General features: G+C 53.8%; 1 protein-coding gene across 5 annotated transcripts; it reads left to right on the top strand.

Moving 5' to 3' along the window:
- Positions 1-1,248: 1,248 nt before the first annotated feature.
- LOC112863515 (DNA dC->dU-editing enzyme APOBEC-3H) lies at positions 1,249-22,566 on the top strand. Of its 5 annotated transcripts, XM_086712246.1 has the most exons (8): positions 8,338-8,533; positions 11,748-11,904; positions 13,696-13,975; positions 14,206-14,317; positions 20,183-20,489; positions 21,150-21,417; positions 21,649-21,764; positions 22,298-22,566. In XM_086712246.1, the coding sequence occupies exons 1-8, from the start codon at positions 8,508-8,510 to the stop codon at positions 22,343-22,345; spliced, it is 1,314 nt and encodes a 437-aa protein (XP_086568372.1). In that variant the 5' UTR covers positions 8,338-8,507; the 3' UTR covers positions 22,346-22,566. The 5 variants fall into 5 exon arrangements, with proteins under 5 accessions (XP_025782431.2, XP_086568372.1, XP_086568370.1 ...); XM_025926646.2 differs by lacking the exons at positions 8,338-8,533; positions 20,183-20,489; positions 21,150-21,417; positions 21,649-21,764; positions 22,298-22,566 and adding exons at positions 1,249-1,365; positions 2,631-2,787; positions 4,805-5,084; positions 5,315-5,426 and having other exon boundaries at positions 14,206-14,541; XM_086712243.1 differs by lacking the exons at positions 8,338-8,533; positions 11,748-11,904; positions 13,696-13,975; positions 14,206-14,317 and adding an exon at positions 17,317-17,478 and having other exon boundaries at positions 20,333-20,489.
- The last annotated feature ends 2,023 nt before the right edge of the window (positions 22,567-24,589 follow it).

The following is a 24,589-nucleotide window of genomic DNA, read 5'->3' as shown; positions in this document are numbered from 1 at the left end:
AGACACCGGCTTCAGATAGCTCCTCTAATGCGCATCCACTATGAACCTACTTCCCAGCCAATACACCTTTGCTTCTTTTATTCCCACCAGGAAATCTCCATCCTGCTAAGGGCAGCAATGGCCCAGCTACCATCACTAACATTCTGGGCCTCCCGTAAGGAAGTGGTGAGCACGAACTCGATCCTCCAACCTCCAGAAAGGCAGCACCAGGGCCTAGAGACTCAGCTCTGAGTGTAAGGCAGAACTCACCCCTCATGTAGCAGTGTGATGACACATCAGCCATCCTGTCCCTGAGTCATCGAAAGGAATCCTGTCAGTCACAACTGTCATGGGTTGAAAGATTGTATCCTCCAGATTCATATGTTGAAGCCCTAAACTCCTGTGGGATGGTGTTAAAAGTAGAATCTTTGGGGTGATTCGGTTTAGATGTTATCATGAGGGTGGGGCCCGTGAGGGGATTAGTGTCCTTCTTCTTTTCTTTTTTTAAAATGTTTATTTATTTGAGAGAGAGAGAGACAGAGACAGAGCCTGAGCAGGGGAGGGGCAGAGAGAGAGGGAGACACAGAATTCCAGGCAGGCTCCAGGCTCTGAGCTGTCAGCATAGAGTCCGACGCGGGGCTCGAACTCACAACAATGAGATCATGACCTGAGCCAAAGTCCGATGCTTAACTGACAGAGCCATCCAGGCGCCCCAGGTGTCCTTCTAAGAAGAGAAGAGAAACCTAAGCTGTCCCTCCTTCTCCCTCTCCCTTCCTCCCTCTCTCCGTCTCCACCTGTCTCTGCCCTCAATCTGCCACATGAAGGCTGAGGGGATTTATGCAGAGGACCAACCACAGAATTAGGAACCCAAAGCCCTTCTGTGCCTTTACTACTGTGGAGTCAGGAGAAAACACAGGAGTTCTGACATAAAGTACACACAGCATCCTTACCTTCATTCTTTCAACAGGCTTGTGGAGAGCAACACCTGGGCCCAGATGTGGGGACATGGGGACGCAGGGGTGATGCGGAGAGGGCTCACCCCGAGTCCTCAGAGAGCCCGCCCCTCCCCAGGAACCAGCTTCTGTCTTGCTCTCTACCCAATCTGTTCCAACCCCCTCTGGTATCCTCCTTTCTCTTTCCCTTTGCAATAACTCTGCCCAATGGGGCCGGTCTCCTTCTGGGGGCAGCTGTGCCCAGGGGAGAGGCTTCAGAGAAGAAGAGGCGAGTCTGAACCCGAGGCAGTGCAACCACCTGAGGGCTCCCCTGAGAACAAAGCAGGAAGGAGGTGGGGCTTCTGAGGAGGCAGCCTGGGAGGTCACTGTCACACTGGGGCTTTCCCAAACCAAGGCTGGAGAGAGGAATGGAGCCCTGGCGCCCCAGCCCAAGGTACCCCTGCTCTCTGCTCGCTCTGTCCTGCTGAGCCCCCTTCTGCAGCCCCTCCTTCTGGCGGCCCTGTAGCCTGTGTCTCTGTCCTTGGCCTCCTCCTCCCCGTGGTCCCCCTTCCCTTCTCTCCCTCTCTGGGCTCCTTCTCTGCAGGACCCACTCCCAACTGGATCCTCACCCTGTTCCCGGGATGTTCCCGGGATTGCTTCTGAACGCACCCCTCCCACCCCCCCCAACCCTGTGCCTCCCCCCCCCAGGCCAGCCTCTGGGTCTGAAAGTCTGTTGGGCATGTCTGGCCCTGCCTGTGCCGGGTGATGCCCACTTTCAGAGGCTTCCGGAAGTTCCTGTGCTCTGTTAAATGCTTCGCATCTAACCACAGGGTGGTCGAAGCAGTTGGTGGATTTCCTTTCAAGCACTTGAATCGGTTTTCTCTCATATTTATGATGTGGTTTGAAGTGTAGGGGTTCGGGACCCCCCCAAGGAAGAATTCTTGAAACATCTCTGGTGCAAAAAAAAAAAAAAACTGGTTTTATTAAAGCACGGGGACAGGACTCATGGGCAGGAAGAGCTGCACTTGGGTTGCTAAGAGTGAATGATAAGGGAGTTAGGGACAACGTAAGACTCTAAGGCATTTTGGAAACAAGGTTTTCAGGATCTTGAGGGGCTAGCTGCTGTTAGGACAAGGTCATTTATTACTGTTCAGTAAAAACAAAGTCAGCAGGGGTGACTGGGTGGTTCAGTCGGTTAAGCATCCGACTTCGGCTCAGGTCATGATCTGGTAGTTCTTGGGTTCCAGCCCCACTTCGGGCTCTGTGCTGGCGGCTCGGAGCCTGGAGCCTGCTTCAGATTCTGTGTCTCCTGCTCTCTCTGCCCCTCTCCCACTCACATTCCGTCTCTCAAAAATAATTAAATTTTAAAAATTAAAAAAAAAAGAATTAATTGAACTGAAGTCTTCACAGAGCTGTTCTTTTGGGATAGAGAAGTTTCTCTTTCTCTTTGCTATTTTTCTAATGGGTTGGGGGTAGGGCGGGCAGGAAAACAGGAGTGCGTGTGCTACTGGAAGGAGCAGGGCCCAGGGGGCCCTAGAGGTGGGGTCCCTGTCCCTACTGTCCCTGGAGGCACGTCCCCCTTCCGGCCTGGAAAAGCAGCAGCACTGCGTAGGGCCCAGGAGGGCTGGAGGGAGCCACCGTGCCCAGGGCAGGCCACCCACCAGGGACAACTCCAGAGGGCACTTTCTGCATTTTCTGTTTTCTCTCCTTTACCCCCAGAAACCCAATGGACAGGATAGATCCTAACACCTTCCGTTTCCACTTTCCAAACCTGCTCTATGCTTTTGGGCGGAAACTCTGTTATCTCTGCTTCCAAGTGGAGAGAGAAGACTACTTCTCGTGTAATGACAGCGACTGGGGAGTTTTTCGGAACAAGGTACGCACCCCCCCCCTCCCCGGGGCCCTATCAGGCAGGAGCAGAGTCAGGGGGCAGTGAGAAGAAGAATGTTATAAGTAAGATGCCAGATGGGGGCTCTTAGTGGTGGATGCTCCTTCCCACAACATTGTCCTAAGTCATGGACCCAATGAGCTCCCTGCTTGACCCTCTGAGAACCTGATACGGGATGGCATTTGACCCATCCAATGAGCCTCGTTCAGAGAGTCTGCTGGCATTCCGGCCATCTTCAAATCTTGTCCTGGACCTTGGCCTCTGGCAGTCTTGGATGAAAGAGCATCTTTCGAAAGTCAGGGCCTGTTGGACACCATTGCCTTCTCTGCCCTGGTAATGGCTCCGTTGGTAGAGCCGTCCCCTGGCCACACGGCTGACTCCTCCGTTCCCAGGCCCTCTGATCTCTCAGAGGACAGCCCACACCCCTCGTCCTGCCTACCCCTGGCCTGCTCCCAGCCACAGCCTCGATGTCCCTGGAAGGAGGTCACGGCACCAGTGACCAGCATCAGCAGTTGCTACAGCCAAGCCACCACCCTGCAGCCCTGTCCCCTAACCACTGCCACTCCTGAGACAGGTCCCACCACACCCCTGCCCTCTCCCCTCCCCTGATACTGCAGACTTTGCAGAGCCTGTTTCCAGGAGAGAACCATGATGGGCTGGGTCAGGGGTATGCTTCAACAGTACTAACAGGTGAAAGGTCGTTTCACCTGTTCTAGTACCCGGTTTTCAAAGAGCTGAAGGCAATTTATGATATTAGTATTGATAATGTATTAGGCAATATATCTAAGAGATTCTTTCAAATTGTAATAAATATAAAAGTTCTTCATGAGGTCATTTACTTTCTTCTTTTTTACTACGTTGTTGGAACGGGATGTGTATTTACACTTGCCCCCCCCCCCCCCCAGTTCACACCAGCCAGGTAAAGTGGTCTGAAGATGTGTGTGGCTAGTGGTTCCCCTGTGGGGCAGCATGGCTGCCGAGGTGCCATCACCCAGGAAGCCAGCCTAGACCCCAAAGGGCATGGCTCAGGGCAGGATGGATGGAAGGATGGATGGTTGGATGGTTGGATGGATCGATGGATCGATGGTTGGTTGGTTGGATGGTTGGATGGTTGGATGGATGGACGGATGGATGGATAGACAGACGGTTAGACTGATGGACAAATGGATGGATGGATGGTTGGACTGACGGACAGATGGATGAATGGACAGTTGGACAGGTGGACGGATGGTTAGATGGTTGGACAGATGGACAGATGGTTGGATGGTTGGATGGATGGTTGGATGGATGGCTGGGTGGTTGGATGGACAGATGGAGGGATGGACAGATGGACAGATGGATGGATGTTTGGACTGATGGACGGATGGTTGGATGGTTGGATGGATGGATGGATGGATGGATGGATGGATGGACGGATGGATGGTTGGATGGTTGGATGGATGGATGGATGGTTGGATGCATGGTTGGATGGTTGGATGGATGGATTGATGGATGGATGGATAGATCGATGGTTGGATGGTTGGATGGATGGTTGGTTGAATGGATGGATGGAAGGATGGATGGTTGGATGGTTGGATGGATCGATGGATCGATGGTTGGTTGGTTGGATGGATGGACGGATGGACGGATGGACGGATGGACGGATGGACGGATGGTTGGATGGTTGGATGGATGGATGGATGGATGGACGGATGGACGGATGGATGGCTGGATGGATGGTGGATGGATGGTTGGATGGATGGATTGATGGATGGATGGTTGGATGGATGGATAAATGGATGGAAGGAGAATAGATGTTAGAATTGATGCATGGTGGATAACTATGGGAAGGGATGGCTCAGTAAAAAAAGACAGGGCAGGGAGAGATGGAAAGGAGTGATAAATCAATGAACGACATACCCCTGAGACTCCGGCCCCTTTACCCTTCCTTCCACAGCACCCAGTCCTGCCACACTGTCTGCTCTGCCAGCCAAGAGTGTCCCCTTCTCTTCTCTGCTTCTCCCAGGTCCATCCCTGGGCTCGATGCCATGCAGAACAGAGCTTCCTCTCTTGGTTCCGTGACCGGTATCCATGCCGTGATGAATATTACAATGTCACCTGGTTCTTATCCTGGAGCCCCTGCCCCACCTGTGCAGAGGAGGTGGTTGAGTTCCTGGAGGAGTACAGGAACTTGACGCTGAGCATCTTCACCTCCCGCCTCTACTACTTCTGCCACCCAAATTACCAGCAGGGGCTTCGCAAGCTATGGGACGCAGGGGTCCAGCTGGACATCATGTCCTGTGATGGTGAGAGCAGAGGGGAGCTGGGGACCCAGACTGTGAGAGAGAGTAGTACCGAGCCAGGGGTGGGGGAGGATCTAGAATGTCCCCAGGGCGAGTGAGTGGGAGGAAACTGAGGCAAGACTGGTGGCACTTGGCAGGGAAGAGACTAGGCCCTGAGGAGGGGGGCACAGAAGGGTCAGGAGGAGAAGGCCTCCCAGGGCCCACATGACTGCTCTCTTCCCTCTTTATCTCAGATTTTGAATACTGTTGGGACAACTTTGTGGACCACAAGGGAATGCGCTTCCAGAGACGGAATCTGTTAAAAGATTATGATTTCCTGGCTGCAGAGCTTCAGGAAATCCTTAGGTAAGTGCATGCTCAGCCTCCTGTGCCGCTGCTGTTCCTTGAGACTGGCACCGCTGCACCTCCCTCCCCAGTGCCTCAGGTCTCCACCCCTTCTGCCCCACCCCTGCTTCCTCCTGCGTATCCTTCCTCCTCCCTCAAGGCCTCCTTCTCCCCCATGAGGGAGCCCCCAGCCTGGTTCCTCCCATCTCACCACATTCACCTTCTTGTTAATAAACTGAATGTAAATGGGCTTGAGTATGTCTAGCTGTGAAAATTGGAAGATGTGAGTAACATCCTTACCGGGGATGTGACTTATCAGAGAACCAGGGTCCTTGAGGACAGTGACCGCATTCCTCTGCTAGGGCTTCCAGAACAAAACCCCACAGACTGAGGGTCGTCACGGCAGGTGTTCGTTTCCTCACAGCGTGGACACTGGAAGCCCGAGATCAAGGTGTCCCTGGGTCAGGCTCCTCCTAAGGCCTCTCTCCTTGACCAGAAGAGGGCCACCTTCTTGCTCTGCCCTGGCATGGTCTGTCCTCTGTGCTCACTGTGGGGAGCCCCTGGTTCCCCTCTGTGTGTCCCAGTTTCCCCTTCTCATAACAACATCCGGCAGATTGGATCAGGCCCATCCTAAGGGCCTCCTTTTAACAAACATCTCTTTAAAGCCTGTGCCTCAAATGTAGTCACATTCTGAGGCACCAGGGGTTGGGACTTTAGCAGTTGGATTTGGGGGAAACACGGTTCAGCCTCTTGGAGCTAAGAGGGTGGGAAAGAGCAGGATCCTTGCTCTGTGTACCTGTCTCCTGAGTTCTGCCTGACCTGCCACCCCCCGCCCCGTCTCACCTGCTTCCATTCCAGCCCTTGCTGCCCTGGACCCCCCACTGCCTGTCACCGGGTCACCGCCACACTCATCCCGGCTCCCTTGTCCCTTCTCCCCTTTCCCACATGGCTGCCAGAGGGAAAGTTCTGGACAGGTTGCAGCCTGGGGATGAGGACAGAGAGTGAGCAAGAAATTAGTTATTAAGTAAACATTTAAATAAGTGTGTTTTATTTTTTTTAAACATAGGGTTGGGAATGGGAGGACTTTTCCATAAAGCAGAATAAAAAGTGGTAGGTGGCTGAGAGTCAAGTTGGGGACACAGGGAAACAAGCAGAAGCATTAGAGGCAATAAAGCAGAAACAGAAACAGAAACAGAAACAGAGGGAACATCTGGTCCTTCGACCGCCGAGCTGACTACCGCGTGAACTTTGGAAAGTCAGTGGCGGTGCCCCACGGGGTGGCCTGGACCAGGGCACGGTGAAAAGGAGAAGAGATCAGCCTGAGATGCTGGGATTCTGGGCAGACAAAAGCCAGGAAGGAAAAGCAGCAGGGCAGGTGTGCGGTTGGTCACATCCAGAAAATCACTGTGGAGAGCGTCTTGGGTCCCACACGGACCTGTTGTTTCTTCCTCTGACCTTGGCCCCATTACGTGTGCATAGCGGTGGCCCCCGACACTTGTCTCTTCACTCCCTTCCCTGTCTGCCCTGCTGCCTGGAGCGGAGGGCACGGTGCAGAAGAGTTCTGGCTGTCCAGTCAGTCTGTCCCGCTGGTCTCCCTGTCCACGCGTCCTCCAAGCTGGGAGGCACCGGGGGCCACACCCGTGGACCACACGCCTCTCCACTGTCCCGGTCATGCAAACGGGCCCCCGTGGCCAGCTCACAATATCTGCTCCTTCTGGAGAAAAGAACAAGGCAGGAGGCCCATCTTAGAGATCCACAGGGGCCTCCGGGAGGTCTCCTCCAAGAGGCACTGTCGCGCTCTGGCACACCCCCCTTCTCTGCCCATCTCCGAGGGCTAGCGGGAGTTCTCCAGGCCAGAGCTGCAGGAGTGCTGTCACGAGGGAAAGGCGAGAAGGGCTTTGAGCCTTGCTGCCCACCCTTAGTGCTTCTCGGGCCAGAGGCCGTGTAGCTGTCAACTTGAGCCACAGCTGAGTGTGCAGATCCGATCACTCTCTTGGAAGGGCCCGGTTCATTCTGGAATCTTCCATTGGCTGGAAACTCTGGACACTGAAAGAGATGGGAGTGGAGGGGACGCCATTCCCGGGAATCCTCCAACTCTTGCCCACGCTCTTGTTACCCTCCCCCCTTGGGGCCATCCCAGGGCCGGTGGGCAGAATGAGGTGGTGTGGGGGCACCAGCCGGAAGAAGCTCTTTGGGGATCGCATGCGCGTGCGGTCTGGCCTGGGGTGACAGGTGTCTGCTCCAAGGCCTCCTCTTCCTGTCTAGGAGTCAACTTTCCCGGTTGCTCTTTGTTTCTCCATCTGGGGTCCTGGTGGACACGTGGCGAGGCAAGCACACAGCTCACCGGATGCACGCTTCAAGCCCAGATCCCTGATCCCTGACCTGGGAGGCCTTTAGGGGCAGCAAGGGCCCTCCCCTTTGCCCCCCACCCACTCCTATCCATGGAATAATGAGGAAGCAGGAGGAGCCAGGCCAGGCCCCCTGGAAGGCATTCCAGCTCGGCCATTGCTTTGCTGAGTGGCTCCAGAGAGTACCTTAGCCTCTCCGTGCTGGGACCTCATCTAAGATGGGAAGGCAGTGATCGGCCCCTCCCAAAGCTCTTGGGGGCTGTGGTAGAGGATGTGCTCAACACACCTGCCTTCTCCTGGAATGCGGATGAAGATCTGCAGGGCTGAGCCCTGGCCCTCCCTTTGCAGACACCCAGCGTCCTGCTGGGGGACTGAATGGCTCCTAAGGGTCACACAGTGGTGGACAGGAGAGGGCTCATGCCACTCAGAGAGCCCGCCCCTCCCCAGCCACCGGCTTCTGTCCTGCTCTCTCCAGCCAGTGTGTGTCCCAACCCCCTGTGGCAAAGTACTTTCTCTTTCCCTTTTCATTAACCTGGGTCCTGCTGCCCAATGGGGCCCATCTCCTTCTGAGGGAGGCTGTGCCCAGGGCGGGGGAAGGCCTCGGGAGAGGTGGCTCTGAGCCTGAGGAAGTGCAACCATCTGAGGGCCCTCCCACCCCTGGGGCCAAGGCAGGAAGGAGGTGGGGCTTCTGAGGAGGCAGCCTGGGAGGTCACTGTCACACTGGGGCTTTCCCAAACCAAGGCTGGAGAGAGGAATGGAGCCCTGGCGCCCCAGCCCAAGGTACCCCTGCTCTCTGCTTGCTCTGTCCTGCTGGGCCCCCTTTTGCAGCCCCTCCTTCTGACGGCCCTGCAGCGTGTGTCTCTGTCCTTGGCCTCCTCCTCCCCGCGGTCCCCCTTCCCTTCTCTCCCTCTCTGGGCTCCTTCTCTGCAGGACCCACTCCCAACTGGATCCTCACCCTGTTCCCGGGATGTTCCCGGGATGCTCCCGGGATTGCTTCTGAACGCACCCCTCCCGCCTCCCCCCCCCCCAGCCCTGTGCCTCCCCCCCAGGCCAGCCTCTGGGTCTGAAAGTCTGTTGGGCATGTCTGGCCCTGCCTGTGCTGGGTGATGCCCACTTTCAGAGGCTTCCGGAAGTTCCTGTGCTCTGTTAAATGCTTCGCATCTAACCACAGGGTGGTCGAAGCAGTTGCTGGATTTCCTTTCAAGCACTTGAATCGATTTTCTCTCATATTTATGATGTGGTTTGAAGTGTAGGGGTTCAGAGTCGATGGCCAAGAAAACTCTTGAGACGTCTTGGGTGCAAAAACAGTGGTTTTATTATTTTTTAAATTTGTTTTCAGTAAAAAAAATTTTTTTAATGTTTATTTATTTTTTGGGAGACAGAGACAGAATGTGAACGGGGGAGGAGCAGAGAGTGAGCCACAGAGTCTGAAGCAGGCTCCAGGCTCTGAGCTCTTAACACAGAGCCTTATGCAGGGCTCGAACCCATGAACTGCGAGATCATGACCTGAGCCGAAGTCGGATGCTTAACTGAGTGAGCGATCCAGGTGCCCCCAAAAAGGTGGTTTTATTAAAGCATGGGGACAGGACTCATGGGCAGGAAGAGCCACACTGGGGTTCTGAAGAGTGAATGATTATATACTTACAGGTTGGGAGGGGGTTAGGGACAGCATAAGTCCCTAAGTTATTTTGGAAACAAGGTTTCCAGGACTTTGAGGATCTAGCTGCTGTTAGGACAAGGTCATTTATTACTGTTCAGTAAAACTCAGTCATGAGACCCTTCACATGTATATCGGTCGGCCATATGTCTGGAGGATGATTGCCAACATACGTCTTGGGGGGTAGAGATAAAGGAGGTTCCCCAAGGAATTTGTATATGTTAAAGTAGACTTAGCAGGTCCTAGGGGTTGGGATAATGTTTAGCTAAGATTCCCTTTGGCCCTTAGCAAAGTGTCATCATTGAGGCAGCTGAGCTCCTAGAGGAAGGTCACTCTGCCTGTGCCAAGGACTTCTAAATGGGCCATCGGCAGTAGGAAATTGAAATTTTTTCTTCTGCCTTTGTTTCCCACATCATTTACAATACAATAAGCACAGTGTGAGGATAGCTCTCCGAGGCAAGAAGAGAAGTCATCTATTGCAAAGCTCTCTCCACCACAGACGAGTACAGTAAAACCTTGGTTTGTGAACATAATTTGTTCCGGGAACGTGCTTGTAATCCAAAGCACTTGTATGTCAAAGCGAATTTCCCCATAAGAAATGATGGAAACTCAGGGCGCCTAGGTGGCTCAGTCGGTTGAGCGTCCAACTTTGGCTCAGGTCATGATCTCGCAGTTTGTGGGTTCGGGCCCGGCGTCGGGCTCTGTGCTGATGGCTCAGAGCCTGGAGCCTGCTTCGGATTCTGTGTCTCCCTCTCTCTCTGCCCCCTCCCCCCTGCTCACGCTCTGTCTCTCTCTGTCTCAAAAATAAATACAACATTTTAAAAATTTTGTTTAAAAAAGAAATGATGGAAACTCAGATGATTCATTCCACAACCCCAAATATTCATATAAAAATGATTACAAAGCTGTAATAGAATACAAAATAATAAGGAGAATACAAAAGAGAAAGAAAAAGAAACAAATTAACCTGCACTTACCTTTGAAAACCTTCGTGGCTGGAGCGAGGGAGACAAGAAAGAGGAGGGTTATTGGTAGGACAACTTTCACTATTACTAATGGATGTTGACTATAGTACAGTATTAATAAACTCTTGTCATAGACTGTATTTAATGCAACTGGCGATAAGGCAGCAGAGGAAAGGGTCTATATCCGCAGGCAGCCTCACCTGGAATGAAGCAAAGCATTCCTAAGCTTACTCTTATCTGGAAAAGCAAAGGACTGTCCATAGGAACTTTGAAGAGACAAAAAACACATTAGTGCCAGTTGTGGGCACCTTCCAACGTTCTGAAAAATCACCGATTTCTGCCAAACACACCTGCCTGAGACCGAGCATCCGAGCATGGGAGATGAACACCCACCATCCTGCAGCCAGAGAGAGAGAGACAGAGAGACAGAGAGAGAGAAGAACCATTGGCTCAGTTGTGATCATGTGACCCTTGGCATCGCGAACTACTCATATTGAAAGACATCACTCCTTTATCAAGTTAAACTTTATGAAAAATGTTTGCTCGTCTTGCAGAACACTTGCAGAACAGGTTACTCGCCATCCAAGGTTTTAGTGTAAATGCAGACTGTTCTCAACCTTACCCACAACCTAGGGGAGAGAGCTTCATGCTTCACGTTTGTAACTACCACCGGCATGCATCCGGAAAGAAGATGCCTTGGCTGAAAGGAATGTGCCTATTTAAAAGGAAGTAGAAAAAAAGACACATTTAAGACTGCATATGCTGCTGCAGCAGCCATGTAAGGTCCCTGCTGGAAATAACCTGTCTGGACAGGTGCCCCAGCTCCATCACTTACTAGCCGTGGACTTGGCTAGGCTGCTTCACCTGCCAGAGCCCCTGCTCCTGTCCCTCTAAAGTGTGGGTGTGACTCCCCCAGGATCTGGGAAGGAGTCAGTGAGTTCAGATATTTGAGGCACTTGGAACAGTAGCCTGAGCCTCCGAACTTAAGCATTAACCTGATACTTAAAAAGAAAAAACAAACAGGTGAAAAATCAGGAATGAATTGAACTGAGGTCTTCAAAAAGCTGTTCTTTTGGGGTAGAGAAGTTTCTCTTTCTCTTTGCTGTTTTTCTAATGGGTTGGGGGTAGGGCGGGCAGGAAAACAGGAGTATGTGTGCTACTGGAAGGAGCAGGGCCCAGGGGGCCCTAGAGGTGGGGTCCCTGTCCCTACTGTCCCTGGAGGCACGTCCCCCTTCCAGCCTGGAAAGGCAGCAGCACTGCGTAGGGCTCAGGAGGGCTGGAGGGAGCCACCGTGCCCAGGGCAGGCCACCCACCAGGGACAACTCCAGAGGGCACTTTCTGCATTTTCTGTTTTCTCTTTTTTTGCCCCCAGAAACCCAATGGACAGGATAGATCCTAACACCTTCCGTTTCCACTTTCCAAACCTGCTCTATGCTTCTGGGCGGAAACTCTGTTATCTCTGCTTCCAAGTGGAGAGAGAAGACTACTTCTCGTGTAATGACAGCGACTGGGGAGTTTTTCGGAACAAGGTACGCACCCCCCCCCTCCTCCCCGGGGCCCTATCAGGCAGGAGAAGAGTCAGGGGGCAGTGAGAAGAAGAATGTTATAAGTAAGATGCCAGATGGGGGCTCTTAGTGGTGGATGCTCCTTCCCACAACATTGTCCTAAGTCATGGACCCAATGAGCTCCCTGCTTGACCCTCTGAGAACCTGATACGGGATGGCATTTGACCCATCCAATGAGCCTCGTTCAGAGAGTCTGCTGGCATTCCGGCCATCTTCAAATCTTGTCCTGGACCTTGGCCTCTGGCAGTCTTGGATGAAAGAGCATCTTTTGAAAGTCAGGGCCTGTTGGACACCATTGCCTTCTCTGCCCTGGTAATGGCTCCGTTGGTAGAGCCGTCCCCTGGCCACACGGCTGACTCCTCCGTTCCCAGGCCCTCTGATCTCTCAGAGGACAGCCCACACCCCTCGTCCTGCCTACCCCTGGCCTGCTCCCAGCCACAGCCTCGATGACCCTGGAAGGAGGTCACGGCACCAGTGACCAGCATCAGCAGTTGCTACAGCCAAGCCACCACCCTGCAGCCCTATCCCCTAACCACTGCCACTCCTGAGACAGGTCCCACCACACCCCTGCCCTCTCCCCTCCCCTGATACTGCAGACTTTGCAGAGCCTGTTTCCAGGAGAGAACCATGATGGGCTGGGTCAGGGGTATGCTTCAGCAGTACTAACAGGTGAAAGGTCGTTTCACCTGTTCTAGTACCCGGTTTTCAAAGAGCTGAAGGCAATTTATGATATTAGTATTGATAATGTATTAGGCAATATATCTAAGAGATTCTTTCAAATTGTAATGAATATAAAAGTTCTTCGTGAGGTCATTTACATTCTTTTTTACTACGTTGTTGAAATGAGATGTGTATTTACACTTGCCCCCCATCTCAGTTCACACGAGCCACAGGTCAAGTGGTCTGAAGATGTGTGCAGCTAGCGGTTCCCCTGTGGGGCAGCATGGCTGTGTGACCCTCCCCAGGTGCCATCACTCAGGGAACCAGCCTAGACCCAAAAGGGCCTGGCTGAGGGCAGAATGGATGGATGGATGGATGGTTGGATGGATGGATGGTTGGATGGATGGATGGATGGATGGATGGATGGATGCATGAGTGTGTGGATGGATGGATGGATGGATGGATGGATGGATGGATGGATTGGTGGTTGGATGGGTGGATGGACAGATGGATGGATGGATGGATGGATGGATGGATAGATTGGTGGTTGGGTGGGTGGATGGACAGATGGATTGGTGAATGGACAGATGGATGGATAGATTGGTGGGTGGGTAGGTGGATGGATGGATGGATGGATGGTTGGATGGATGGATGTTGGATGGTTGGATGGATGGATGGTTGGATGGATAGATGGATGGATGTTGGATGGTTGGATGGATGGATGGTTGGATGGATGGATGGATGGATGTTGGATGGTTGGATGGATGGATGGTTGCATGGATGGATGGATGGATGGTTGCATGGATGGATGGTTGGATGGATGGTTGGATGGACGGTTGGGTGGTTGGATGGATGGATAAATGGATGGAAGGAGAATAGATGTTAGAATTGATGCATGGTGGATAACTATGGGAAGGGATGGCTCAAAAAAAAAAAAAAGACAGGGCAGGGAGAGATGGAAAGCAGTGATAAATCAATGAACGACATACCCCTGAGGCTCCTGCCCCTTTACTCCTCCTCCCACGGCACCCAGTCCTGCCACTCTGTCTGCTCTGCCAGCCAAGAGTGTCCCCTTCTCTTCTCTACTTCTCCCAGGTCCATCCCTGGGCTCGATGCCATGCAGAACAGTGCTTCCTCTCTTGGTTCCGTGACCAGTATCCATACCGTGATGAGTATTACAATGTCACCTGGTTCTTATCCTGGAGCCCCTGCCCCACCTGTGCAGAGGAGGTGGTTGAGTTCCTGGAGGAGTACAGGAACTTGACGCTGAGCATCTTCACCTCCCGCCTCTACTACTTCTGGGACCCAAATTACCAGCAGGGGCTTCGCAAGCTATGGGAAGCAGGGGTCCAGCTGGACATCATGTCCTGTGATGGTGAGAGCAGAGGGGAGCTGGGGACCCAGACTGTGAGAGAGAGTAGTACCGAGCCAGGGGTGGGGGAGGATCTAGAATGTCCCCAGGGCGAGTGAGTGGGAGGAAACTGAGGCAAGACTGGTGGCACTTGGCAGGGAAGAGACTAGGCCCTGAGGAGGGGGGCACAGAAGGGTCAGGAGGAGAAGGCCTCCCAGGACCCACATGACTGCTCTCTTCCCTCTTTATCTCAGATTTTGAATACTGTTGGGACAACTTTGTGGACCACAAGAGAATGCGCTTCCAGAGACGGAATCTGTTAAAAGATTATGATTTCCTGGCTGCAGAGCTTCAAGAAATCCTTAGGTGAGGGCGTCCTCAGCCCCCCTGCAGCTGCTGTTCCTTGCATCTCACACCACCGCACCTCCCTCCCCAGCGCCTCAGGTCCCCGCCCCACCCCACCCCCACTTCCTCCTGCGCATCCTCCCTCCTCCCTCAAGGCCTCCTTCTCCCCCATGAGGGAGCCCCCAGCCTGGTTCCTCCCATCTCACCACATTCACCTTCTTGTTAATAAACTGAATGTAAATGGGCTTGAGTATGTCTAGCTGTGAAAATTGGAAGATGTGAGTAACATCCTTACCGGGGATGTGACTTATCAGAGAACCAGGGTCCTTGAGGACAGTGACCGCATTCCTCTGCTAGGGCTTCCAGAACAAAACCCCACAGACTGAGGGACGTCACGGCAGGTGTTCGTTTCCTCACAGCGTGGACACTGGAAGCCCGAGATCAAGGTGTCCCTGGGTCAGGCTCCTCCTAGGGCCTCTCTCCTTGACCAGAAGAGGGCCACCTTCTTGCTCTGCCCTGGCATGGTCTGTCCTCTGTGCTCACTGTGGGGAGCCCCTGGTGCTCCTCTGTGTGTCCCAGTTTCCCTTCTCATAACAACATCCGGCAGATTGGATCAGGCCCATCCTAAGGGCCTCCTTTTAACAACCATCTCTTTAAAGCCTGTGCCTCAAATGTAGTCACATTCTGAGGCACCAGGGGTTGGGACTTTAGCAGTTGGATTTGGGGGACACACGATTCAGCTTCTTGGAGCTAAGAGGGTGGGAAAGAGCAGGATCCTTGTTCTGTGTACCTGTCTCCTGAGTTCTGCCTGACCTGCCACCCCCCCCGCCCCGTCTCACCTGTTTCCATTCCAGCCCTTGCTGCCCTGGACCCCCCACTGCCTGTCACCGGGTCACTGCCACACTCATCCCGGCTCCCTTGTCCCTTCTCCTCTTTCCCACATGGCTGCCAGAAGGAAAGTTCTGGACAGGTTGCAGCCTGGGGATGAGGACAGAGAGTGAGCAAGAAATTAGTTATTAAGTAAACATTTAAATAAGTGTGTTTTATTTTTTTTAAACATAGGATTGGGAATGGGAGGACTTTTCCATAAAGCAGAATAAAAAGTGGTAGGTGGCTGAGAGTCAAGTTGGGGACACAGGGAAACAAGCAGAAGCATTAGAGACAATAAAGCAGAAACAGAAACAGAAACAGAAACAGAGGGAACACCTGGTCCTTCGACCGCCGAGCTGACTACCGCGTGAACTTTGGAAAGTCAGTGGCGGTGCCCCACGGGGTGGCCTGGACCAGGGCACGGTGAAAAGGAGAAGAGATCAGCCTGAGATGCTGGGATTCTGGGCAGACAAAAGCCAGGAAGGAAAAGCAGCAGGGCAGGTGTGCGGTTGGTCACATCCAGAAAATCACTGTGGAGATCCTCTTGGGTCCCACACGGACCTGTTGTTTCTTCCTCTGACCTTGGCCCCATTACGTGTGCATAACGGTGGCCCCCGACACTTGTCTCTACACTCCCTTCCCTGTCTGCCCTGCTGCCTGGAGCGGAGGGCACGGTGCAGAAGAGTTCTGGCTGTCCAGTCAGTCTGTCCCGCTGGTCTCCCTGTCCACGCGTCCTCCAAGCTGGGAGGCACCGGGGGCCACACCCGTGGACCACACGCCTCTCCACTGTCCCGGTCATGCAAACGGGCCCCCGTGGCCAGCTCACAATATCTGCTCCTTCTGGAGAAAAGAACAAGGCAGGAGGCCCATCTTAGAGATCCACAGGGGCCTCCGGGAGGTCTCCTCCAAGAGGCACTGTCGCGCTCTGGCACACCCCCCTTCTCTGCCCATCTCCGAGGGCTAGCGGGAGTTCTCCAGGCCAGAGCTGCAGGAGTGCTGTCACGAGGGAAAGGCGAGAAGGGCTTTGAGCCTTGCTGCCCACCCTTAGTGCTTCTCGGGCCAGAGGCCGTGTAGCTGTCAACTTGAGCCACAGCTGAGTGTGCAGATCCGATCACTCTCTTGGAAGGGCCCGGTTCATTCTGGAATCTTCCATTGGCTGGAAACTCTGGACACTGAAAGAGATGGGAGTGGAGGGGACGCCATTCCCGGGAATCCTCCAACTCTTGCCCACGCTCTTGTTACCCTCCCCCCTTGGGGCCATCCCAGGGCCGGTGGGCAGAATGAGGTGGTGTGGGGGCACCAGCCGGAAGAAGCTCTTTGGGGATCGCATGCGCGTGCGGTCTGGCCTGGGGTGACAGGTGTCTGCTCCAAGGCCTCCTCTTCCTGTCTAGGAGTCAACTTTCCCGGTTGCTCTTTGTTTCTCCATCTGGGGTCCTGGTGGACACGTGGCGAGGCAAGCACACAGCTCACCGGATGCACGCTTCAAGCCCAGATCCCTGATCCCTGACCTGGGAGGCCTTTAGGGGCAGCAAGGGCCCTCCCCTTTGCCCCCCACCCACTCCTATCCATGGAATAATGAGGAAGCAGGAGGAGCCAGGCCAGGCCCCCTGGAAGGCATTCCAGCTCGGCCATTGCTTTGCTGAGTGGCTCCAGAGAGTACCTTAGCCTCTCCGTGCTGGGACCTCATCTAAGATGGGAGGGCAGTGATCGGCCCCTCCCAAAGCTCTTGGGGGCTGTGGTAGAGGATGTGCTCAACACACCTGCCTTCTCCTGGAATGCGGATGAAGATCTGCAGGGCTGAGCCCTGGCCCTCCCTTTGCAGACACCCAGCGTCCTGCTGGGGGACTGAATGGCTCCTAAGGGTCACACAGTGGTGGACAGGAGAGGGCTCATGCCACTCAGAGAGCCCGCCCCTCCCCAGCCACCGGCTTCTGTCCTGCTCTCTCCAGCCAGTGTGTGTCCCAACCCCCTGTGGCAAAGTACTTTCTCTTTCCCTTTTCATTAACCTGGGTCCTGCTGCCCAATGGGGCCCATCTCCTTCTGAGGGAGGCTGTGCCCAGGGCGGGGGAAGGCCTCGGGAGAGGTGGCTCTGAGCCTGAGGAAGTGCAACCATCTGAGGGCCCTCCCACCCCTGGGGCCAAGGCAGGAAGGAGGTGGGGCTTCTGAGGAGGCAGCCTGGGAGGTCACTGTCACACTGGGGCTCTCCTAAAGCAAAGCCGGTGAGAGGAATGGAGCCCTGGTGCCCCAGATAAAGGCAGGGCTGCGACAAATCAGCTGAGGAGGGACAGCTGCACAGGGCCCGTCAGGGGCAGGTAAGTCAGGAGCAAAGAAGGTGGGTGGGAGCCCAGAGAAGCAACACCAACCTGGGGCCTTCCATCCCTGCTGTGTCAGGCAGGAAGGGGCTGGGTCCACCCTCAGACTAATCTGGGAGGACCCTCACAGGTAAGGGGCTTTCCCAAGGCCAAGGGCAGCCTTGTGAGAGAGAACTGATGCTGGAGAGCCCAAAGCCCAAGGCAGGATAGGACAAGCCTGCCCCCGAGTCTGGCACTCGGCTGCAGGAAGCAGGTCCCACTGCTGGCTTTCCTCTCTGCCCTCGTCCTGCCCCAGCCCTCGGTCCTCTCCTTCTCTGACACCTCATCCGCAGGGTCTGCTCCTGCCTCTGGTCTGTGGGCACCGCCAGGCCGATGTCCCACCACTACCACCCCCCTCCCCGCCTCCAGCGGCCCCTCTGCCTCCCATCCCATGGGGGTGGCCATGGGTCTTTCTAAAGTGCTTTGTTTAGGCTTCGTTACAGACTTTCCATTCAAGGATGATTGAGACAATTGTTGGAGTCAGCTATAAAAGCTTATTCATACATTTTATTCTAAAGACTTGCACAATTTGGCCAAGAATCCTCTCGTGTCTGTAACCACCCTGAGCAAGAGTTCATCTGCCGGATGCTCAGGAAACCAATGAGACACTGACACTGGGCTTCTGCAGGGAAGAGAGGCTCGCTAAGAGTGTGGCGCCACCCAGGACAACAGGGGGCGCATGTTCCAGAGTCCTGAACTCCCCTAGGGTCTGCAAGGGCTTACGGGCAAAAATTAAGGGTCAGGGGTCCAGGGCCGTGGGTTCTTCTGATTGATCAGGGGTTAGGGAAACGTCAAGACTGATTAGCTTGGCTTTCTGGCACCCACCAGTCTGGTTTCATCCAGATTGCGGTCCAGGTCTGAGGACCATCTCGGCAACGTGCATCAGCGATGCTGTCTTTGTTGGCAGAAGCAGCCCAACGCCTCCTGACCGTGACGACCTTGCAGGCTATTTCACTGTTGTTCCCTGGGTAGCATTCATCATCTTAAGCAAAGCACAGTCTTAAGTTTCCTCTCGGTGTTTGTCCCGTATCTCTAACCGTGGGCGTCGCGCCTTTCTGCAGACTTCATTCTGTGGATGGTTTCGTTTCTGTTCTGTGGACGCAACACTCATTTGCAAGACAAGAAGATAAACTGTTTCCCATGAACTCGCTACCAGCTGTGAAAAACTAAATTAGTCCTGAAATGTTTCTTACAAGTTGTTTCTATCGTCCCTGAATTTTAGCCGTTCAAGGTCAAGCTTCAACATTTATGCTGTTACCATAGTGCACTTGTCCAAAACTTGAAGTGTTTCTGCCTTGAGCGTCTGGGTTTGCCAGGGACTGGGGGAGTTTCCCAGAACGTGGGAACTTCAGTGCTAAAATCAGGAAGCGAAGCCCCGGGCCAGTCAGCTGTCCTAAGTGTGCTATGAATGGGGGTTTTCAACCCAATCCTCATGGTGAGGGCAGCTGGGGTCTCTACCTGAGAGTACCAAGCTTCCGGTGAGGTCGCTGAGGGGTGATCCAAAGCCACGAGGCAGACATGGCTTCTTCAATGACAGTCATCCAAATCCACCTGAAGCTTTACGAATGCCCATAAGAGACATCAGAGATGGGTTTCCATTGATGAAATTGGTGGCTCTGTTCATCAGCAGATCAGAGGACAGAAATGGCTTGGTTGGTGGAATCGGTGGTCTTTCAAAGAGTTGGCCGGAAATCTGGGGAAGGCATTTCTGGCCTTGCAAGGAACACGGAACGGACCCCATAGTCTGTGCCCTGAGCAAGGACACCCGCGGCTTGATTCCTGTGTCCAGTTCCAAGTGTCTGTGGTCACCTGAGCCAGACTCCGTGGTCACCCAGGTCGCGTTGCCTTTGGCTGGAGTGTCCGGAAGGAAAGCGGCTGGGGCTCCATCAAGCTCCCCCAGTTTCTTCAGACCGTTCGGTGTCTGCTTGGTCAGTAACGTCCACACGCAGTGGGGCTCTGCCAGATGGAGATTCGCGCGCCTGTCCCAGGCAGGCAGGCAGGCAGGCAGGCTCCCGGGTCTGTCCACCTGCCTCTGTCTGTGCAGAGCCAACAGCATTTATCAAAAAGAATCCGTGCACGTACGCCCACATGAGCCACGTCACTTTGCGCTGTGACATTAAATGAAAACGCAAAAAGCAAGATACGGGACGGAAACGTCTATAGAGTGTAATCACCGCTGGGGGGAGGAAAAGCTGTGTGAGTCCTGTGGCCAAAGTTGCCATCACAGCTCTCCCTCGGTGACAGCAGGTTTTCCTGTGCACCAGCCTCTCTGGGCTCTGTACTGACAAAGCTGTGATTCCCACGCCTAGGCAAAGAGCACGGAGTTAGAAGTGCCAGTGCACCCCCTCCCGCCCCAGAGAGAAGGGATCTGCACTGGACGTGTCAGGGTTGAGACGCCTGTGGGGCCTGAGCAGAGGGGTCTGGGGCACAGGACAAGATGGGTGAGCCAAAGAAGCACACGTGACGCTGGTTCTGGGGGCGGGGTCCCCAACCCAGCTCAAGGCGTCCTGCCTGCTAAGGCCTCCAGGGTGGGTGGGTGACGATGGGCGCTCCACCAGACTGGAGGTGGGGCCGTGTGTCGCCGGGGCGGGGGGGGGGGGGGGGGGGGGGGGGGGGCGGCGGGCACTCACTCACTCACTTCACCCTCTTCCTTTTCTCTCCCCAGTCCCGGCCAACAAAGAAAAAGAGACTGGCCCTTCCCTCCCCGCCCAGGGGCCCAAGTAGACCCAAGGAGTTGGGTTCAGGAGGTGACAGAGCCTGGGATAAACACCAGAAGACACTCTCTGCACCTTTTGGTTTCCTTCCTCTTGCCCAGACCCGCAATGAATCCACTACAGGAAGACATATTCTGCCGTCAGTTTGGCAACCAGCACCGGGTCCCAAAGCCCTACTACCGGAGGAAAACCTACTTGTGCTACCAGCTGAAGCTGCCCGAAGGCACCCTAATTGACAAAGACTGCCTTCGAAACAAGGTGCCGAGCGGGCTGTCTGGACACAGGGCAGGCTTAGCCGAGTCTCCGTTAGCCCCGCTCCCCAGGAACTCTCCACAGTTTTCCTGTCCCCGGGCCTCTGCAGAAGCCGTTCCCTCCAGCAGAATGCTCTCCCTGCCCCTCTTTGAGAATTTAATATTTACTTGCCTTCTGGATCTCAGCTCAGTCGCCGTTTCTGAGAAGCCAAGAGGTCCTCCAAGGACGGAGCGCTCGACCCCACCTGCGAGAACCCCCTCGTATCCCTGCCCTCTGCTTTGCTGCCCGCCTTCCCGCCTGCCCTGTCCCGCCTCCCTCCCATTCTGACCCGCTCCTCGCTCCTCTGGACTCCCCCCCACCCTGCATTCAAACATCTCCAGATGTCCAAAAGGCGAGGTCTGCAGAGCATTTGAGACCGTGTTGTAGGGGTGTCTGTGGCCGAGGGGGGGGTGCTGCTGGGTCTGATTCAGATCAAGCCGCGGGTGCTTTGGGGGTACTCAATTAATGGGTAAGAGAAGGAGGGAAGGAAGGAAGGAAGGAAGGTTCTTTCCCTGTCCCAGGTGAGTTCACAGAGCAGAGCCTGTCATCCCCAATGGCACCCACAGCGTGTGACCTCTGGCCTCTGCCTTGTAACCAACCCTTCTCTCTGTCTGGGACACTCCCTAGAAAAAGCGCCATGCAGAAATGTGCTTTATTGACAAGATCAAGTCACTGACGCGGGACACATCCCAGAGATTCGAAATCATCTGCTATATCACATGGAGCCCCTGCCCCTTCTGTGCCAAGGAACTGGTTGCGTTTGTCAAAGACAACCCCCACCTCAGCCTGCGGATCTTTGCCTCCCGCCTGTACGTCCACTGGCGCTGGAAGTATCAGCAGGGGCTGAGACACCTGCACGCATCCGGGATCCCAGTGGCTGTCATGAGCCTCCCAGGTGGGGAGAGGGCACAGCTGTCAGGGGATGGGAGGGTTTGCGGTTCCAAGAGGGAAAAGCCACTGCGGGGGGTGGGTGGGGAGGCTGGACCGAAGCGGGGTGCCCCAGCTGAGGCCCAAGATGTGATGCCGCCCGGAAGGGAAAAGGAAGGAGGAGCCCCTGGCTCTGCAGGCTGCAGGCAGGCTGCTCCCCTGTCCTGGGACCTCACTGCCTTCTCCTCCTCCATCTCAGAGTTTGAGGACTGCTGGAGGAATTTTGTGGACCACAAGGACAGGTCGTTCCAGCCCTGGCACAACCTGGACCAATACAGTAAAAGCATAAAACGTAGGCTCGGGAAGATCCTGATGGTGAGAAGCTGTCCCTGCTGCAGGCACCTGGCCTCCCTCCCCCTGGGACTCCCCTTCCCAGCTCACCGCCCCCTTCTCTCTGTCCTTGCTCTCTGTCCTCAGTGCCCCTCCACACCTTTCTCTTTTCTTGAGACACCCTTCCCCCCAGTAGGGGCTCCCAGGCTCCCACTTCCTTCCTTAGCTCCCTTTTCTTAGGATCTTGGGGCACCTGGGTGGCTCAGTTGGTTAAACGTCCGACTTTTGATTTGGGCTCAGGTCACGATCTCAGTTTGTGAGTTCCAGTCCCGCGTCCGGCTCTGCACTGGCAGCAAGGATCCTGCTTGAGATTCTCTCTCTCTGCCCCTTTCCCCCACCCGCCCCCAATATAAAGAAACATTAAAAATTTAAAAAAAAAGGATCTCATCAGCTTTCCGTTTCCCTCAAGGCCTCCTTGGCCTCTTTGACCAGGCTCCTCTGGTCCCCTCTCCCTCTCTTGCCCCCTGCACTGCTTGTTGCCAGTGACACTTTAAACTGTTCTCTTTCTCTCTCAACAGCCCCTGAATGATTTAAGGAATGACTTCAGAAATTTGAAACTTGAATGACCATCAACCCTCCCCCCGCCACCCACCCTGTTCCTGCAGCATCTCAATGCTTCATAAACTGCTGACTCTTAGGAGCAAGTTGTGAGCTCCACGTGCACACCGGACCCTCCTCCCCGAGTCCAGGAAACCTTTCTTTTCCCCTTCATTCTTCTGTTTTCTTGTATAAGTGGGTATATATTTTTGTAATTGAAAAAATAAAGATGATTTTCAAGTCTGTAAAACTTGGGTTACTTTCTGAAAGGGAAATCAGGGCTTTCCTTCGTAAAAAATGAGCTTAAAGGATTTTCATTTTATGGCACCAAGAAAAAAAAATGTGTTTGGGAATTTGCTCTTGTAGTCTAGAATAGCTGGATCATTTCGTCGCCCGAATATGCTCTGTTCTTTCTCAGTATCTACTATGTATCTAAACAAATAGGGTAAAACTGTTGAACGCACACAGTTGCTCATAGACTTGATTGGGGAGGGGGGAAGAAAACCACTTGGAATAGTGTTATTTGGTGTTCTTAGCTGAAGAAATAGGCACCGACTCTGGCTGATTAAAGTAGAAAAGAAAGATTTGTTAAAAAGATGTTGGGTGATTCCTTGAAACTCTAGGAAAGAGGGAGAGCTAGATTTGGAGGCTCCCAAGCCAGGAAGGAGCCCCCACACTGTGCTGCAGAGCTGGTCTAATGAAGGTGGCGTTGCCAATGGCTGCGTGCTCCGCTCACCCCAGCCGTGCCTGGAAGCCGGATGCTGACACAGAACGGCCTGCCTTAGCTGCCTCCACTAGGGACAGCCCTGCCCAGGATGGAGAGAAGGAAAGAAGAAACAAGTGACAATAAATAATGAACACAGCAGAAGATGAAAAAAGTAAAATCGAGTGTGTAACACTAAATACGAACAGAATAAATTCTTCCATGCTGCTCCCAAGAGGCACTCTTTAAAAAAAAAAAAAAAAAAAAAAGGAAACAGAGATGGAAAATAAAAGGAATGAACAAAGAGAGCAGGCAAATAAAAAAAAAAAGCAATATTGGCAATATCACACAAGGTATACATTAATGGATCGAACAGGTTAAAGGACTTAATTAACATAATGATATAAAGGAACAATGAAAGAATAAAATAATAATCAAGAGGCGGAGTTAAGATGGCAGAGAAGTAGGGGGACCGCGATTTCCCTCCTCCTTCAAACAGAGCTGTATTGAGGTCAGATCACTTGGAACACCCAGGAAATCAATCTGCAGTGGCAGAAGGATCTCCACGTTGGAAGGAGACAGCTTGGCGGGATCAAGGTGCGGTGCATGTATGTGAATTGGGGGAGATAAAACGGAGTAGGCACAGAGGGGAGGGAACCCGTTCCGTGGACAGACAAAAGGAAGAGAAAGGCAGAGAGGAACTGTGAAATTGAGGTACTGAGTTAGCAGAAGAGGAAAACCTCTCCGGACCATGGACGGGGAAAGAGAAATACAGAGGAACTGGTTTCTATTTTGCAAACAGCCTTAGGAGCTGAAACTTGGAGGTTCCAAAGTGTGGGACTTTCTTCAAAGTGATGCCGCCGCCGTGTGCACCCACTGTGGGGGAGCCGACCTCCAGCCGGTAGCGATCTGGGGGTGCACTGGGAGACAACAGTCCCCTCCCTCGAGCACTGTGGGAAGAGGGTCTATTGCCACCCCCCCCCCCCCCCGCCGTCCCACAAAAGCAAAAGACTCTGCAGACACCAGCCAAAGGCCTTTGTCGGCTGGGCAGAGTGGCACTACCCCAGAACTGGGTCCACACAGTGCAGGATCCTTTAAGACAGCGGGTTTTAGATCCCAGCTGAGCACCTAGGAGGCACAGGACACCTTACAGCAGGACAAATGGCCCCACCCGCTACTCTCTGAGGGCCGCTGGAACAGCATGGTTGGAGACACCCATCCTGGGGAGGGGAGATTGGGGTGTTTCCATTTTTCTCCCCATCACCAACACGATGGGTCTTCCAGGAGTAAATCAGCAGCCCCCAGTGGAGGCAGGACCCGTCTATACCAAACATCACCCCTCTGTGCCTGGTAACTGCTTATCTACACTGACCACACTCCAGACCAGCACAGCTACTGGTCCCCAGGCACCACCAGACAACTGTTTTTGCTTGTTTCTTTTCTTTTCTGTTCTTTTCTTTTTCTTTCTACCCTCTTCTTTTCTCCTTTTGCAATCAAGCTATAGTATCTGATTTGTTTTTAGTCAATTCTTATTATATATATATGACACACACATACACACACGTAATTG

This window comes from Puma concolor, chromosome B4 (genome assembly GCF_028749965.1).
Source record: "Puma concolor isolate L17-30 chromosome B4, mPumCon1.1.hap2, whole genome shotgun sequence".
NCBI lineage: Eukaryota > Metazoa > Chordata > Mammalia > Carnivora > Felidae > Puma > Puma concolor.
The sequence above is the reverse complement of the archived record's forward strand: the minus strand, read 5'-3'. Positions and strand labels throughout refer to the sequence as shown.

Coding starts and splice junctions, on each gene's coding strand:
- LOC112863515 (XM_086712246.1), top strand. CDS start 8,508: ATGGAGCCCTGGCGCCCCAGCCCAAG. Junction 14,318..20,182: donor GAGCTTCAAGAAATCCTTAG/GTGAGGGCGTCC, acceptor TTCTCTCCCCAG/TCCCGGCCAACAAAGAAAAA. Junction 20,490..21,149: donor AAGACTGCCTTCGAAACAAG/GTGCCGAGCGGG, acceptor GACACTCCCTAG/AAAAAGCGCCATGCAGAAAT.